The following is a 17,656-nucleotide window of genomic DNA, read 5'->3' as shown; positions in this document are numbered from 1 at the left end:
GTCTTCATATTTTAGGTTTCTTGGGACAGAGAAGCCATGTCCTTTGCCCCTTCCTCCTGTTGCTGGCCCTTCCACTCTCCTCATGGTTACCTACAGGAGCTGTCACCATCCAAGGAAAGGCCCAATTTAGAAAAGTCCTTAAGCATAAACTTAATTATCTGGACAAGACCAAGGTTTTCACTGAATCAGGCCTGCAGAGCTGGATGGAAACCAGCTGAGCCACCTTGAGCCAGCCTCACCAGAGGCTCCAGACTCAGCTCCAGCACGGCCCCTTCCTTCCTGGGGGGTCAGTGTAAAATAAAACCAAAGGCAACCTCGCAAAAGCAGATCCAATTCCCAGGCCCTTAGCAGCCCATCTGGGTCTATAAGATCAAACCTCTCTGCTCTGCCAGCTGTATCCATCCTTTTTGCTTTTCAACATGGAGTATGAACCCCATTTTTCCTCTCTGCTCTCCAACCCCCTTCAACACGAGGCACACAGAGCAGGACAGCCAAATGTTGAGTGGCCTTTTCTTCTCAATCACTCTCTGAAAGTCACTGTGAAATGCGATGCTATGTGGAAAGTGGCTGGAAAGAATGACACTGTGAGAGCCTATTTTTTTCCAAGGAAATAAATAGATTGTGTGCCACGAGCACGGAGAGGGGAGGGTTTGTGCCAGGTCATGCACAGGTAGGGCCATGCAGGGACAGCCCAGAGTTTGTTTGAGCTGCAGTCACTACTTCTTAGGAAGATTTTGCTTGGCAAAAGCACATGAGACAGTCTCTGGTGGTGCCACCAAGGTGGCAGCCTGCAGGTGGCAGCTGTTTCAGCTTGTCTGCAGCATCCTTGGGCATGCAAACTATTTGCAAGGGGGTCAGGAAACCTGGTGAAGCAAAACAAGCTACTGCACACTGTGAGTGCAGAAACCCAGATCTGGGGGGGAGTCTGACCACCTCTCAGCTGAGGAGGGGGGACTTAAATGCCCAGGGTGCTGGTGGGGTGTCAGGCAAGCTGGAGCTCGAGGCCTGGCTCCAACATGGTTGCGGTGATGGCCTGGATTCAACTATTTCAAAGGGCACCGGACGGTCAAATCAAGCCCCAAATTTAAATTTGTTAAAATAACTTTTTTGCAAAACATTAGGACGGAGAGAAATGTTTCCATGGTTTTGTTTTTAAATTCCAAGTGGGAAGAGTTTATTTTTTCACTAGGAAACTTTCCCCGTAGGATTCACAACGCTGGCCGGGAGACAAGAACCGGCGAGCTCCGCTCCCGAATGGAGGCGACCCCAAGGGTGACCCTGCGCTGGTCACGTCGCCTCGTGCAGCCTCAGCTGCCCCTTGGAAAAGGGAGGTGGCCACGTGCAGCCTCAGTTGCCCCTTGGAAAAGGGAGGTGGCCACGTGCATGGCTGCAGAGGGGCTGGGGTGCCAGCGGGGCCGGCTGCTGTGCACTCAGCCCGTGCCGAGTGGGATCTAAATCCAGATACGCAGTGTCTCGTATTCGCTTGGAGGCAGATGCAATGACAACTCTAACATTCCAAGCAGGTTAGGGGAAAATATGGGGAAATGAGCTCCTTGGCTCTGCTGATGCACGAGTGTCTTCCAGGAGGATTGTGATGCTCTGTCCTTCACCACCACTCTGCTCCTGCTGGATCGCTGATGATCCAGAACGTGCGAGCTTCCATTTGTTGGTTGCTTTGTGCTGTCCTGAAAAGCAAAATATTGCAGAGATTTATGAAATTAACTGAAGGTAATAAAAAAGGCACGGGGGCTCATCTGGTTCCCCTCAGCTCAACGCCCTGGAAAGTCCTTTATCCCAGCTGAGAACCCAAGTGCTGTTCCTGCCCCCCAGGAGACTGGGGAGTCCACAGTGTTTAATGCAAAAATACACAGCAGTGAAACAGGGACTTGGTGAACATTGAGATGAGGGAAGAAGGAGAAATCAGAGCGGGCTGAGTTCCATTTACTAGAACTGGGTGAAAATAAAAGACAAAAAAATAGCAATTTGAAATGCTTGCATCTTGCTCCTATCAAGAGAGCAGAGAATGAGCACAGGGGTTCATTCTCATTTGTGATCAAAGACTTTGAGCTAATCATATTTTATTCTCTACTCCCATGTACTGCTCTGTGGTTGTGAGGTCATGCACGGCAGGAAACTCCTCTTGCTTTGCTCTCTGAGAGAAGTGAGGACTTGGCATTTTAGGATCTGGGATGTAACGAAAACTGATTGCTTGGACATGCCATTTCCAAGGTGGCAGCTCAGCAGCTCAAGGGTTAATTGGGCTCCCTCATTTTCAGCCTAAACATTGATATAGAGGCTTATCCAAAGGGGAAGACTTGTGCTTAGCAAGGTGGGAGCCGCAGGTACAACATCCCCTCCTGCTCATCTCAGCAGCCTCAGCTTTTCACACCTGGCTGGGGCAAGAAAAGCAGAAGGAGCTGATGGAGATCAACTCCCTTGCATGGAGAACACCTCCCCTGGCCTATAACACATCTTCCATCCCTGGATACCTTCAGCAAGACTTCCCCCGAGGGTAGGGCCAAGAGGTGTGCCTTTGCTTTCTAAAGGGCTGTTAACACACTTAGTGTTAATCACACCGATAGATCTCACTGTGGCTTGGAGCCAGAGCGAGCAGTAAAGGCAGGGATCCCCAGGCTTCCCGATGGGAATTGGCCAGGGCCAGGGCCCATGTTCTCACCCAGTCGTTGGGAAGTAAGCTGCGCACTCAGCAGGGACACATCCAGGGATTTTGTTCCGTGTCATCCGCCTCACACCCCCTGAAAGGCGCTTATCCAGGTGGAAACTCGAATATCTTCCCATGCCAGCCAAGATGGCAAGGCAGGGCCCAGAGGACATAGGCAAAGGGCTGATCTGAGCTGCTTTTTCTCAGTGGTGGCTGCAGGAGCCATGGAGGCTGGATGGAGGGGAGGTCAAGCCACAGTTCTGTCCTTCAGTTCCTTCAGGAACTTTGATGTATCAAAAATTATATACTTAAAGGAAGGAGCTTCCCAAGGAGGGAAAAACCTTGAACTTTGAGCCCTGCTGAGCATATGAAGGCATTTAGAGAGATAAATCAGTGGGCCTGGCGAGAGGGCCTGGGGGGCATGTGGGTTTTTCATCAGCTTTTATTTTGTACAGACACCACCAGGAAATCCATAGCATGTGTGTACATGTTTGAGGGACATAGGCAGGGCTGCTTCAGATGAAACATCCCAGAGAACTGAGCTATCTCCCCATCTCATGTCCCACATTTTAACTGGACATGGTGGGAGATGAAAGCACTTGGGGCAGGCTGGAAAATTAATTTGAAGAGACTTGACTGAAGCAGCACCCTGTCTCTCTCCTTCTCCCAAAGCGGTCTCCCAGCCTCTGCACATACCACCAGGCACTGACCTGGGCTGTTCAGCATCAAAAAAGCATTTTACAAGTCAAGTCTTTGTGTTCTCTTAGTGGAGAAATCAGCAAAGACAGTCACTGTGAATGTGTGTGTCCCAGGGGATGCAGCAGGGAGAGGTGGTCTGGGTGGACGGGACAGCAAAACAGAGGGAAGCTGTTTCCCCAGCACTTTGGAGACTTGGTTGTCCTCTTACTCCTCTCCCTGACTGCAAACCTCATTGTCAGGAGGCTCAAGGAGGGCAAAGGGACTGTGTGCACCGAGTCCCCTCTGCTGCCTCCCTCCCTTTAACCTTGTGGAAGGTGACTGGTGGCCCTTTGCAGAGAGCTCACTCCAAGCCACCTGAATTTCCACACGCTTGCAGGGGCTCAATTGATTCCTTGTGATTCATTCTAATGTGGCACAAAGCAGCAGCTTGCTGCAGCCTGATGTGAAACACCCACATACGCTCACATTATATAATATCAATCTAAGAAGATTAAATTATCCGGTCTGAGGAAACACATGCACGTAGGGATGTACACACTCATACACAGTCTGGAGGGTAGCTGAGTGGAACTGAGGGCAAAGCTTCCCTTCAGACACACTGAACTTGTGCTTTTTTAGCACTTTAAAACTGGGCCAAATAGCATTTATTTGCCCATGCACAGACAGGTGAGTGAAGCACGGCAGCAGCTGAGTGTTCTGCGTTTGAAGGAAACGAGAGAAGCGTTTGTGTGTGCTTGGTTATCCACCGTGTTGGCAGAGTCTGAGCAGCAGCATGGAGCAACAGGTGGAATCCAAACAGTCCCGGCACTAAACTTCACCTGTCAGCGTATGGCAACATCCCTGGGAAAGCAAACAGAGGGGGGAATGTCCCCGAAAGCCCTGAGCATCCCTCAGCAGCCTTGGACAGCCCTGCCCTGCAGGCATGTGCCTCGGGGCACAGCCTGCTCCTCAGGCTGCACAGGCACCAGCAGATCGATGCACAAAGTCGGGAGTCATGCTGAGTTTCGGGTGTCCAGGCCTTTCGCCCAAAGATGCACTCAGAAGTTTCATGTTGGGAGGGGAATGCAGGAAATGTGCTTCACCTACAGCTGCCCACGGTGCTCACGCTGCCCGGGCAGCGAATGGATTTGCCTCTCTCTCTCTCTGCTCCTGTACCTTCCCGTCATTGATTCACATTGTTCTGCTAAATATAACTCGGCCCCTTGAAGCTGCTCACTGAGCTTTTACTCCCGCCGGCGGTGCGGGGCACGGAAGGTGCTGGCAGGAGCGGGGCTGGGCGGCCGCTGCCGCTGCTCGGTACCTGCCGTCCCTGCCGTGTCCCGGCCACCCCCTGCCACCACCGTCACGGTGGGGCCGGCTTTGAGACCCGCTCCGCTCCGTGACACCCAGCGCCAGCCGCGGCGATGCTCGGGGTGCCGCCGGTGCGTCCCTGTGCTGCCGGCAGCAGCGCCGGGGGGCCGCACCCCGCCTCGGCCCGGGCCGAGACAGCGGGAACACACCTCTCTGCACCGGGAACGCCCGGCACGGGGCGGCCGTGGCGAGGACGTGGGACATGGGGAGGGGGCGGCGACGGACGGACGGACGGACACCCCTCCCCCTCCCCACCACCCCCTCCCCGCAGGCGGCGCCGAGGCCATTCATGAAAAAGTTGACGTCAGGCTGGTGGGCGGGGCTGGGTCCGGGCCACGCCCCCCGGGGCCATTTAAGGCGGCGCGGCGGCGGGCGCAGGGCTCAGAGCGGAGGCGGCGGCCGAGGTGTGAGGGAGTCCGCTCGGTCCCCGGCAGCGCCGCGCATCGTCCCGCAGCGCCAGGGTGCCCCTTCCGCCACCCCCTGCCCGGGGCAGCCTCTGCTGGGACTTCATGTCTGTGCTGTGTCCCCTGCCCTGGTGAGTGGGCGCTTCCCGCGGTGGGCGGGCGGGGGGACGGCGGCTCTGCCGTGGCGGGGTGCTGCCGGGGGGACGCTGGAGGCCGAGCCCCTTCGGCCGCCGCCGTGCCCGGGAGGAAGCGAGGCGGCGGGACGGCGAGGGGCCCCGGGAACGGTTCGGGGCCAGCGGCCGGTGGCGGCGGTTGCCCGGCGGGCGGTAGCGGGACGGGTGAACGGCTGCGGGAGGGAGTTCGCTTCACTTTCTGGCGCTGGAAATGCCATTAATGCTGTAAGAGCCGAGCTGGAATTGGCGCCGTGCGCTCCGCTGGCGTGGGAGTCCCCGAGGTTGTAAAGTAAGTCAGCGGGATCTAAAGCGCACCGGCTTGAGAAATAAAATTAAAAAAAAAAAAAAACTGAAAGAAAAACCAACCGCCCCCCCCGCGCTTGCACTCTATTTACTGTGGTTTTTTACTTCCCCCCCTCCCCGCGGGGCAGAGCCGGAGGAAGCGGAGTTAAAAGCGAAGCGCTGCCGCTGGAGCGTCCCCGGGTGTGCTTGAGCTGGGCTCCTGGGGGGAGAGCCGGGGAGGTGCTCCGAGGGCATTGGATGTAGCTCTAGCTTACGAGGTACTGAGCTTTTTCCGCTGCCTTCCAAGGGGGGGCAGGAAGGAAGGGACCAGAAATAGACTGCCTACAGCCTCTGCTGCTCGCTTCGCCGCTTGAATCGTGCTCAGTCCTGCCGGAGCCCCTCAGATCGCTGAAATGCTGTCTTTTGTCTCTAGCTCTGATTATCTGAGATCCGCTGAAATGACTGAAGTGATGATGAACACCCCAGCCATGGATGAGATCGGACTAAGCCCCCGCAAGGATGGGCTGTCGTATCAGGTAAGTGTTTTGCTGGCAGTTGAGGCACTAATCCCGTGTGGAATTGCCTGGGCTAGACTGTAAGCTTGGTCTAACGCACGTTTCCATAGCCTGACCTAATAGCAGGTCTTACAGTAGTGAGAACTAGTCAACAGACTGGAATGTTTGCTTGGCAGGAGATGGTTGTCTAAAATATCACTCGCTATCAGTGCGGGTTGGCAGAGGATTCACTTGTTTTGAAGTGACCGAGCCCCCGCTCATTCAGCATTCCCGGGGCTTGGTGGGAGATGGGTTAAAGGAGGATTCATGGCACTCAGTGGGCTGAGAGGGCTCATGAGATCTTTGCAACTCAGCATACAGCTGATCGGCTGAGAGCAGGAGGATGCTGTTTATATTGCATCCACATTTTTTTGATCTGGTTCTTGATTTTCCTGACTGACGTGCCCATTTGAGAGGGTTAACAGTCCTCTGTAAGATACAGTGAGGCCAGATGCAGCCTAAATGAGCCATGAAATGTCACTGGAGATATCAGTACCTGGAGGCACGAGTTGCATTCATTCTGAAACTTCTGAACAATGTAGTTAGCTATTAATCTCTAGATCAATGAATAAGTGGTCTGCAGCTAGATTTAGTCTTAATATCCCTTTCATTTCCTAGCCTGTAGTTAATCAAAGCACAAGTTAGGCACCTTAGCTTCCCAGCTCCATGGTTGTCTTCACTTCCAGGAGGCTCGCTGATGAGCTCTGACACAGATGCTGAATGCTGGCAGACGACTTGCATCTGCTCTGTGCTCTGTGTGTCGGGTGACTATTTACCAGCACATCCAGATGCAGGCTTTGTCCTTTGCAGATGTTACACAATCTGCACGGAGGCATTTGCTCCAAGTGTGCATTCAGATGAGGTGCCGAATGCTTGTCTGAAAAGGGAGCTACAAGGCAGCAGCAGTGCACTGGAGCATGAAATCGACTGAACTTTGGGCCACCACAGAGGCCTCCAGCATAAGCCATAGCAATGTGGAGGAAAAGGGGATGCATTCCTTCTTTTAGTCAGGATCCTGCATAATGCAAATTGTTTGCTTTAGAGCTGTGCTATGTTTCAGTACTTGAGCTAGTGGGGAGTGTACAGCCTCTCTTTCCTCCCTTACAGAGTGCACAGGGCAATGCCAGTTGTTAAATCTGAAGCAATCAAAGTAACCTGCATGGGCTGCCTTTATGGGTCACCTTATGAAGAGGCTTAACCCAGTCAGGTCAAATGCCTCTACCCATCCAAATTCCCAGGGAGAGGCAGAATCTAGGTGCCCTGCTTGTTCTAATGATCATTTCAGTGAGGCTCTTCCCCAAGTGCTAATGACCTTGCTAAAGTCTGCTTTGGCCAACTGGGGAACAGGACTGTTTGGTTTTGCGTGGATCACCTGAAGATGTGAGTCATAAAAGCTGACGACTCATATCTGTGCAGGGCTTCTGCATCCTCAGTCTATTCTTTAGTGGTCTAGTTGTAGATAATTTTTTTTTCAAATGCCTGCAAGGAACTTCACCTTGATGCAATGGTGATGGCAGCAAGAGTAGAGGAGTTGAAATGGAAGACCCTTATGGCACTAGTAGTGTGTGGGCTGTGTATGAGGTCTACCTCTAAATCAGGTTAGTGTAAAGAGGATTGGAGAGCAGGATCCAGCCTTCCTTCTCTGGCTGCTAGGCTGAGAATGTCACAGTGTAAGTCAAGGTGAGTTGAAAGCATCCTTAAAGGGTTGAAAAGTCAACTGAGACCAGCAAGGGCAAATCTGATGCAAATAGCACCATGAACTTTCTGTTCACTTTGTGCCTCATCTTGCTGATGGAGAGAGTTTGGTACATGGAAAATTGTATGCTTGTCTGAGAGCTCTAGTGCAATAACTTAAAACCAGACAGGGCTAATGGAGCATGACTGCTCCTACGCTGATGAGGCTTGTTGTTCTAAGCTGCAGCATCTTCCTCCACTCATCTGCAGAGTCAGGCACTCACAGTGTAACAGCCCTTGCCTGGCTATGAGAGGCAAAAAATTAAAAGTGGAGCCAGAATCAAGCTTTTAGCTTCAAAATTTTGTCCTGTTCCTTCAGTAGAACTTGAATTTATTTTACTACAGAGATGACCTCAAACTGGGGTTCAAAATTTCCCCCTTCAAGCTGTGTAGAGCAGGGACTGCCTCAGAGTTGGTCAGTAGGATGCTGCTTCTGAGACTGGGAGCTGCTTCTGCCACCAGGGGCAGGCATGAAACTGTCTGGACCAGAGGAGGTGGTACTGCCCAGCAGCACTGCTGGAATTCTAGAGCACATCAGTGCCTGCTGCAGGCAGACTTGTCCTACCAAGAGAATTGTTCCAAAGTATTTTTTTCTTTTACTTGGAAGTAAACTGAGGAAGCAAGCTCATACCCTGATTATAAACTTTAGCAATCTGATTCCACTGTCTTGTGGAGTTCACTGACCTTCTTGGCTCCTCTCTGTCTCAGTGGTTATGAAGGGTGCTTGGGTTGTTGACTTTTTTCTTCTGCATCTTCCACCCACTGGGGTGTCTGTCTGTCCTAGACATCAGCTAAAGGTCTGCACTCTCCTCCCTGGCAAAGCACTGTGCCCTTTGCTGGGCTGGTCATCACTGCTCAATAGTGTGAAAACTCAGACTGCAGCTGCTTCCATAGGCTTAAGGCAAACGTGCTTTCTTATCATAGGATTGCCTTTTTTCCAGTTAATATGCAAAATTCTTGTAAGCTAGCTTGCTAACTTCAAAATCATCCTCTGTAAGACAGCTTTTATTACTGTATTTGTAACAGCAAGCTGCTTTCTGATCCCCCTGAGGATGGTTCAGATTCCAAGGGCCTGAGCAGAAGTGAGTGGTGAATTTGGGGCATGAGTCTCAGAACAGGGCAGCATAGACAAAACAGAAGATGTGACTGAAGAGATGATGTCATGCTGGGTCTTGTGCCTGCAGTGAGAAGCTATTTCTGGATCTTTAATAGATGTCCCATAATTCCCATGGGACTTACTAAACAAAAAACTCATTGAAATGCAGCTGATGGCTCAAGTTGCCCCTGCTACAAACAGATGTGGCTATGGAGGGCTTCATGCACTTCCTGCCTGGCAGTGTCCAGCGAGCCAGGCTGTTTCTGCTGCCAGCCAGAGCTAATGCACTGTTTGCTGTTTCCCAGCCCCAGAAATACCCGTACTTTGAAGAGCCTCATCAGCACTCTGCCAGCTTGTCCTCTGTGCTGTCTCCCAGCAGCACGAACAATGCCGCTGAAACCGAGGCTGAATTAATCATTTCGCGGAGCTGTTGTCAAAACAGTGCCTTGACTGCAATCCTGCCTTGCTTCTTGGAACTGGAGCAGCATCTGAGCACAACTGAAAGCACCTTAATGCCCAAAGTGTGCGTTCTGAGCAGAGGCAGCGTCCCGAGTTGAGTGTGCTGCTCTGCTGCAGGCTGGCTGGCAGGGGACTCGCTGGTCCTTCAGGCTCCCATGTAGGAGAGTGGTCTGCAGAGGCTGAGCTTGCCTCGTGCCCTCGGCTGAGGTTTGGTTGTCATGGGGAGCTTGAGCTCTTTAAGTCATGATCGCATCATGCTGGGATCTGTGTAGGTTAATCACAGCCACAGCTCGCTGGCAATCACGTCAGAGTGCCTGAATCTGGGTAAATAGGCTTAAGGCTCTATCCAGTGGCTGTGCCAAAAAGCTTGGTGTTGGGGAAGTCATTTCTGGTGAGTGCAATACCTCTTCACCAGCCCTGGGAAAGGACTGGCTTTGCCAGGGAGTTGAGGGCCTTCAGCTGTGTGTGCTGGATCCCTCTGGTTAAACTGGACCACCAGTATGTTACTGGCTGTTGGCTTAATGGAAGTTGAACTTCCCCTGTAATTGTTTTCTTGTCAGGTGCTTCATGTCTCTGCAGCTTTGATTTGTGCAGGGAAAGTCCTTCAGAGGTGCTGCTTGCTGCCATGGAAGGTTTCAAGACCAGGCTGCAAAAAGGTGGTGATAGCCAGCATGGCTACTAGGCAGGATTGATAGGCAGAGTCAATGTGTATTCCAGGGTCTGGGACCTCAGTGAGGACAGAAGCAGGAGATGGGATAAACAGACACAAAAGCAATCATGTTGGCAGCTATGCTGTGCACAAGTGTTCCACTGAAATCCACACAGCAGCAGCACCTCAAACATGTTTTTTCCTCCCTACTCTGATGCCTTGTTACACTGAGGGAAAATGGTTAGATGTAGGAAGTTTCCCTGACATCATGCCCTGAGACAGGGCAGTATTTCTGTGCCTGGGGAGTTGTTGTGGCTCATCAACCTGAGTCACAGCTGCCGTGTGCATACTTGGAGCTCGTTTTTGAGTCATGACTACTGTGTGAATAAATGTATGCATTGTGGCTGGAGAAGTCCTCCAGAAAGGACACGGAGAGATGACTGAAGCACTTCCTGACATGAGCTTGCCGTGCTTCTCAGTGGCACTAATGTTTTATTTTCAGAACTTCAGTGCTGGTTTGGGATTTGGAATATTGATATTGCTGAAGAGGCCCAAAATTCAGCCCTACAGTCCAAGGAGGATGAGTGATGTGTCCATCAGGGGTGCATCCAGTACATGAAGTGGGATTACTTCCAGTGTGGACACTGCAGTCTTGTATAGAGCTACCACAGTCAAGCAAAGCTTTTCCCCAAACCAGTAACTTAATTTGGAAAGATGTCATTGCTTTAGTCTGTAATACAATTTAAATAGTTTTCAGCCCCATGGGAGGGGAGACAGGCATTTTAACTATGGGTGTTGGTATGGAGCACACATGTGGAAGTTGTTTGGAATTTACAAGTGTCACTTGGATTATGGTAGTGCTGAGCTAATCTTCTAAATTGCCTGACATCTCTCCTGCTTTTGGTGTTTCTCCATCCCTGTGAATGCTGAGAGAGGGTATGAGCCTCCCCAGGGCAATGAAAACTTTCCGTTCTTGTTGCCAAGACTTCATCCAAGGATAGTAGAGCTAGATCATCTGAAACAGAGGCAAACATGATCATCCTAAAATCATTTCAGCCTTTTGTTTCAAGTTCTGCTTTTCCCTGCCCTTTCCAGCTGCAAGGCAAGAGTTTGGTTGATTTGTGTGTGATCTGGATAAGTTCATGAGGAGAGCAGTTCCCAGATGTAAATCCAGAGGGGCCTGTAAAAACCAGTCTTGCTGTTAGCAAGAAGCTGTGTTGAGTGGTGTAAGAAGCAGCATACACGTCATGTCCTCTGTGGATCTAGAGGTGTTGGATGTGTCTCTCCACGGTCACACTTTAGGGCTCAGCTACAGGGGAGGCTCTGTATGGAAGCACTTGCAGCCCCTTGTGCTGTATCATGCAAGTGAAGGGGTGGAAGATGTCTTTGAATTGCTGTAAGTTTGCTTTTAGGCAGTTGTCACAACCAGTTGCTTGTCACTTGTCCCCATCGAGTGACCAGGTCTGCCAGGGGAAGGAGTCTGCCTCAGCTGTGTGCAAGGTGGCTCCCTGTCATGGATGAGAGGGAGAAGCTAACCCGTGGCTCTTGCCCTCTTTGTGGGCTGGGAGGTGCAGAGCCTTCCTCCACACCCCTGGGCAGGATAACGGGAGCAGAAGGGCTTGGAGTCCAGGCTTGCTGTCCTGGCTGCTGTGCCAGAGAGTGCAGAGCTCCCAGGTCAGAGCTGAGCTGCTGTAAATTAGGGAGGTTTCTTTCTGCCCATTGTCTGAATCTGGAGTGGGACCAGATAAGGCCTATGGAACCAACAAATGTAGCATGGCCCTACTGGAGCAGGACAGAGAGAGCTGGTGCTTGCTTGGCTTTTTTTCCATGAAGAAGAGGAGGGAGGCTGGTTGGGTTAACCTTCTCACTTGGCTTCCCCAGATGTGCAGTTAGTCTCAAACCCTTTTTCCTTGGGCCCCAGTGCTTGGCCTGCTGTCACCCTGCCCATCAGGCTGGAGGAAATCTGCCTTTCTGTATTTTTTCCATTGACTGTCCACGCCCCTTCAAAGTGCAGTTGCAACATCTCCCTTCATGCTGCCTCAACGATTAAAAAGCATGACTTAGTGGAAAAAATCCTGACCTTCTTGGGTTTGGCCTGTCCTGCAGCTGTTTGAGATAAGATTGTGCTAGGGTTTTTTTGTTTGTTTTTTTTTTCTTTTTTTATTAAAAAAGCTGCACACCACATTTTGCGGATATTTGTTTGTAAGGAAATGACTACTACTTAGTTTCTGGAAAAAAAATCTGGCAGGCTATTTTCAAAGAAATTGCTCCAATTTGACCTAATGTGCTTAAAATAATAGCAGCCAAAGGTTAGTTTAATTATTATACTGCTATTTTTCTTCCATAGGAGGCTATTTTCATGACATTATCAGCTTATGTAACCTCTTGAACCACACTTTTTTTTCCACTGCAACCTTCTAAACCATGTAATGTCAAGAGCATTTTTTTTTCCCTATCCTGGGTTTGGGTAACTTGATGCTTAAGAGCCACTGACTGTACTTTCAGTAATGCACTGTGTGCCTGAAACTGATTTTGTTTGGCTAAGCAGAAGCCACAAAGTTCCAAGAAACAGTTGCTGTCTCACTGGTGCTGAGAGTGACTAATAGCAAGAAGCTCACACTGCAATGCCCAGGTTGATGTGCCTGCATTCAAGGGACCTCAGCTGCTCTTGTGCACCTGAAAAACCTGGATGGTGGGAGCTGGAGTCTTGCACCACTGTCCCCAGGAGCAGATGATCACGTGCAAACAGCCCCTGATTTGTGCATTTCCTTTGTTCCCTTGCCTGAATTTGTGTTAGGCAGCAGCCTGATGGCTTTTCCAATCTGACTGCCACAAAGCTTTGGGTATGAAGGAAAAATGAGGCTGAACAGTGGAAGACTGAGTATTGCCAAGGAGGTGATGCTGTAGCTAATAGTTGCTAGGCTGAAGAAGGAGCTGCTAGGATGTTTTTTCACTTGTGGCCTGGGCTTCCCAAGGTGGTGAGCACCCACATGATTGGCACCAGGAGAATGAGGCTTCATGGTTAATGCTCAGGGCTCCTGGATGGGGAGCCTGCTTTTGTAACTGGAACCACAGAGATCAAAGCAGATGAGATCTTGCTCTCAGACTGAGGCCAAGGCTGGCAGTGCTGCTCCCTGCAAGGATGCTCTTGCAACTCCCTTGAATGCAGATGATGATCAAAGAAAAGTACAGCCACATGACTTCTCACCTGGCCTACAACCTCAAGGGAAAAATGCACTTTGTCATTTTCTTCCTTGGGGTGTTTAAATGCAACTCTAATGTGAAATGGACGCTCTGATAAAATTGTTTGAAATAGCAGCTGGTGGTTGTTTAATCTTCTGGCTACTAACCATGAGGGTCTGATGTAGCAAGTAGGTTTTATCACCCAGCAGTGATAACCTTTTTATCATCCATCCAGTTCCCTTCTGGATGAGCTGGGGTTTGAAGGTGTTCCCCCAGCAAGTTACCGACAAGTAACACAACCTTTTCTGTTCATATTGCAATCCAGTCATGCAAAGCTGCTGCCAGCACTGCACCAGCAGGTTTTTTTTTCCTTTACTCAGACTTTGCCTCAGTTCCTAGTAGGATCAAAGTGTGCATCACTGGCACTACCAGTGAGTATGGGCTGTGGTGCTGCTGCACTGCACAAGCTTGTGCATCCATGTGGCAAGCAGTGGGTGGGAGGGAATGGGTAAGGTGCACCTTGAGGGGCTGGAGATCCAGGAGTCCTTGTATTCACTGCATGAGAATACAGTGCATAACTGCTGGCTATGCCACAGGTGCCCCTTTCCTGAAGAAATAGAGTCTAGTTCCCAGCCCTTCCATAAAGTGAGCATCCTGCTGTGTTTGACTGCTGGTGTGTGGTAGCTGTAGTGTGCAGAATACTGCCAGAATTATCTCTAAAATGCAGCTGAGCTATTTTAGGCTGGCACTGTGGCCCTGGACTGATACCAGACACAGGCCCTTGCTGCAGGGGTCTGGGCTGTGCCAGCCCTGGGTTGCCATGAGCCTCCTGCCTCCCAGCAGCAGAGCCTGGAGAACAAGCCTGTTGTGATGTGCAGCCTGACCAGCAGCAGGAAATGAGATCTCAGATTCTCTGATGGAGAGAGCTCAGTGTGCAAACTGAAGAGCATTAATGCAAAAGCAGGGGAGGGGGGGGTGAGGCATTTGGATAAATATCCAAAAGGGCAGGTGCCTGTTTGCCGAGCGCTATCCAAGCAAGCGCGTGCTTCGGGAGCCTCTTGGGCAGGGCTCATTTCCATTACTTGGAGACTGGGAAAGGTTATTGACAACTTCGAGAGTATTCCCATGGCTCAGTGGTTGACTCTGTGTCCAGACTAGTCTGCCCTGGAGACCTGAATGTCTCGAGCTGGGCTTTTGGCTGAGCCTGTGTGAGCGCAGCCCCTCTGACAGCATGTGTTCCTTGGCTCTTTCAGATCTTCCCCGACCCCTCGGACTTTGAGCGCTACTGTAAGCTGAAGGACCGCCTGCCCTCCATCGTGGTGGAGCCCACGGAGGGCGACGTGGAGAGCGGCGAGCTGAGATGGCCGCCCGAAGAGTTCCTCGTGCAGGAGGAGGAGGAGGAAGAAAACTGTGAAGACGCAAAGAAGGACAACAAGGAGCAATAAATGGCATCTGAGGGAAGGCAAGGGACTGCACCCTTCTGAAGGAAGAGCCACACTTTCTTTGAAAGTCTTTTTAATAAGACCAGTTCAATTTTGCACCTGCGAGATCTTAGTTTTTTTGTATTCTCTGTATTGAGAACTGAAGCCCTCGGTGTCACCAGACCTCCTGAGGAAGGAAGGAAGTAACGCAGAGAAATGTTTGCTGTTCTCAGATCATTATCTGTATTTTTCCGAGACGGAGGCAGCAGTGAAATTCCAAGCACATGGCAGAGGGTGTGACCACACGAGGACTGCCGAGGGGGGAGCTCGGGAAGGGGGAGGAAAGTTGGAGGTGGCAGCGTTTGGCTGGGAGCTGCCTCTGGCTAAAAGCATGAGAACAGAGCCAAAATATCTCAGATTTGCCTTTCTTACAGCTTCCATTTTGTGTGCTGGGGGGTGGAAGGGTGTCCATAGCGAAGCATGGCTTAATGATCTAGTGACAAGGGGCCTGTAGCTCTCCCTGGTTCGGCACCTCCTAGGGTAAGGTGGGCGTCCATAGGAGTAGTCTGGTTTCTTGCTCTCGCTGTTGAGCCTGTTTTCCAGCCACTTTCCCCAAAGTTACTTTCTCCCCCTGTTTGCCTTTAGACTCTTCAATGCTGAGCAGCTGTATTTGCAGGATAGCATTAGGCTGCTGCTTGTCATCTCTCCTGCAACGCCCTAGCTTATCTTGCAGGTGGTGAGCATGAGGTGGTGTGCATCGGATGTAAAAAGGTGCTTCTGTCTGCAGCAAGAGCTCATGTAGGTTTGAACACCTCAGATTTTTCTCTCCTATTTGCTGAGGCTGCTGGGGGTGGTCTCGTCTTGTACAGTGTCCCAAGCCTAAGGGTGGAGGTTTATTCCTCCTTGCCTTGGTGTCCTTGAAGTTGTAGGGGTTTGTGTCTCTTAACTTGCTGGTCAATGGGCTTGAGAGGGCTGGGGTGGGGGGTTCTCCTCCAGCTTTGCACTGCAGGGCCTCCTCAGTGCAGGACAGGCTGGTGGGGAGTGTTGGGGGGGGGCTGCCAGACCTGGGGGTCATCCAAAGACGAAACACCAGATCTAGTGTGGATCACCAGTGGGATTTGCAGGACGGGGTCTGCTGGGTGAGGATTAGCCTGGGTGTCCTGAGACAAGATGCATTCCTGCTTCTTAGCGAGGGTGAAACGTTCATGGTTGTTTTAATGAAGTGCAGACTGGCTTGTGAAGTCTGGGTTTGTCCTCCCTTCACCATATCCTGCTTCAAGGAGAAGGCCAGTCTGCTGTCAGACAAGGTAACCTGCTGCTTTCCTGGAAAGGAACGGTCTTGCAGCTTTGGGGACCAGCTTGGGAGCCAGTCAGTCTTGGGATAGGATGAGAGCAATTACCACCTAAACCAAATCTGGGGTCATGGAAGAGAAAAAGAAATGTCAAGGCCTTAACCAAACTTCCATAATAATCCCAATGCCACCCCCCTTTGCTTATAACTGGTTCCATTTTTAAAATCTATTTGGACATGTGTGTATTTGTATTTTTAATACCTCATGAGTAGTTAAACGCTGGTGGGGTTTGGGAACTGCTTTTAACGTATTGGCAGGATTGTTTTAGTCTTGTCTTGCTTGTGTTTCAACATAATGGCAATAATTTATCAGCTGTGTAACTATTTTTGGACAGATGGGAGTTTGGAGATGAGTTAGCACAAAGCAGGAGAAATTCAGTGTTCCTACACTGCAGCTGGCCCCTGGTCCAGCCATGCAGACCCAGTCAGACACTCTCCCTGCCCACCTTGGATGGTTGATCACTGAACAGCCATGATGTGGTGATACCATTTTCTCTAGCAATGGATTCAGCTGTTGTGTCTGTAACACTTGTTCTAGTCTTGCTGTCTTACTGGAGTGAGCTTGTACACCTGCATACCAGCCAGTTGTCTTATTTCTAAGTGTTACTCTCTATTGGTCTCTACCATCTGTACCACCAAGTCAAAGCTCTATATCAAAGATATTACCATGTGGGCAGCAGTGAGATGGCAATTCTTGGACTTCAGACCTGCTGTCTGCCCTAAAGACTTGCATATTTCTGTCTGCATCCTTTTTTTGGAAGTATTGTGTATATTTCTATTTGTTGTTGAACGTATCTGAAGAACAAAGCACTCCAGTAAAACTCCTGTTGTATGATATACATTCTATATTTCTGTAATTCTTTTTTGAGCCTCAGGGAGAAGCTAGCATTTTTTTCAAACTACATTTTTGTCACTGTGACAGTTGTAAATAAAGTTTGAAAATGCTTTCCAAACGTACTGGCTTTGTTTATACTGCGAAAGTGGGTTGGGATGGTCAGCCTTCCAGATCATGGCTGTCAGCTGAGCCTGGAGATGCTGGTTTCATGCTGGTGGCTGGCCTTGGATCATGCCCTATGGCACTGGAAACCTAAGTCAACTTTGAGGGGCATAACTTTGCCTTCCATCATCCTGTGGTTGCTCATTGCTGTGTGAAAGGCTGCAGCAAACTGCTGCTCTGGTTTATTTATTCCTGAAAAAAAAAAAAAAATCTGTATTTATATCTGTCATCTACATCTACCCCCTTACCTAACCTTGCAGAACATGAAGTAATGGAGAGTGGAAACTATTCACAGCTGCTGTTAGTCATGTTCCCTGTGCATGCTCTTCCCTGCCCTGAGCAGCACTCATGAAGACAAGCCTTGCCTTGCTGTGTGCTCGTAGGGTCTCAGCTGAGCTGTGCCAGGGGTGTCTGTGTTGGCCATTTTGGGTCTGCAGGTCAGCTCTTCCTGAGCAGTTGTCTTGGCACTCACCAGTGGCCAGTGCTGCTGGGGAAAATGGCATTTCTGAGTCTGGGCTGCTCTGGTACCAAGGCACTATTCTGGGTGTAGAAGTCTGGCCATGCCAGGATTCAGTAATCCAAGCTGTGTACTTAATGGGATTAAATTTTCCACTAAAACCCGGTGATAAGAAGCAAATACCC

General features: G+C 50.5%; 1 protein-coding gene across 1 annotated transcript; it reads left to right on the top strand.

Moving 5' to 3' along the window:
• Positions 1-5,104: 5,104 nt before the first annotated feature.
• Positions 5,105-15,681, top strand: LBH (LBH regulator of WNT signaling pathway). The gene is made up of 3 exons (XM_084201728.1): positions 5,105-5,246; positions 6,004-6,106; positions 14,499-15,681. Exons 1-3 carry the CDS (start codon positions 5,221-5,223, stop codon positions 14,688-14,690), a joined length of 321 nt encoding a protein of 106 aa, XP_084057854.1. The 5' UTR covers positions 5,105-5,220; the 3' UTR covers positions 14,691-15,681.
• The last annotated feature ends 1,975 nt before the right edge of the window (positions 15,682-17,656 follow it).

Source organism: Fringilla coelebs (assembly GCF_963513975.1).
Source record: "Fringilla coelebs genome assembly, chromosome: 3".
Classification (NCBI taxonomy): domain Eukaryota; kingdom Metazoa; phylum Chordata; class Aves; order Passeriformes; family Fringillidae; genus Fringilla; species Fringilla coelebs.
The sequence above is the reverse complement of the archived record's forward strand: the minus strand, read 5'-3'. Positions and strand labels throughout refer to the sequence as shown.

Coding starts and splice junctions, on each gene's coding strand:
- LBH (XM_084201728.1), top strand. CDS start 5,221: ATGTCTGTGCTGTGTCCCCTGCCCTG. Junction 5,247..6,003: donor GTGCTGTGTCCCCTGCCCTG/GTGAGTGGGCGC, acceptor TTTTGTCTCTAG/CTCTGATTATCTGAGATCCG. Junction 6,107..14,498: donor AGGATGGGCTGTCGTATCAG/GTAAGTGTTTTG, acceptor TGGCTCTTTCAG/ATCTTCCCCGACCCCTCGGA.